General features: G+C 73.7%; 1 protein-coding gene across 1 annotated transcript in view; it reads right to left on the bottom strand.

Annotated features, from left to right (window-relative positions):
* The window catches only part of HPX (hemopexin), an 8,147-nt gene that overhangs the window by 3,181 nt on the left and 4,742 nt on the right, over positions 1-224 (bottom strand). Inside the window, exon 3 of the mRNA XM_009281991.1 lies at positions 3-65. Coding sequence (XP_009280266.1) covers positions 3-65 — 63 coding nt within the window. The remainder of the gene's footprint in view (positions 1-2; positions 66-224) is intronic.

The raw sequence follows: 224 nt of genomic DNA, 5'->3' as shown, positions 1-224 counted from the left end.
GCCCGGGGGTCCCCCAGCCCCCGCCGGTGGCCCTGCTCCGAGAGGAAGATGGAGACCTGGGAGCCCTGGGGAGAGCGGACGGTGTGGGCCACGGGTAGGCAAGGGTGGGCAGGGACGGGCATGGGGTGGGCAGGGATGGGGTGGGCAGGGACAGGTACGGGAGAAGGAGCAGGCAGGTACAGGATGGCTGGGGATGGGCAGGGACAGGCAGGGGCCCCGGGGGC

This window comes from Aptenodytes forsteri, unplaced genomic scaffold (genome assembly GCF_000699145.1).
Source record: "Aptenodytes forsteri isolate BGI_AS27 unplaced genomic scaffold, ASM69914v1 Scaffold485, whole genome shotgun sequence".
Classification (NCBI taxonomy): Eukaryota; Metazoa; Chordata; class Aves; order Sphenisciformes; family Spheniscidae; genus Aptenodytes; species Aptenodytes forsteri.
Note: the sequence above shows the minus strand (reverse complement) of the source record. Positions and strands in the feature narration are given on the sequence as shown.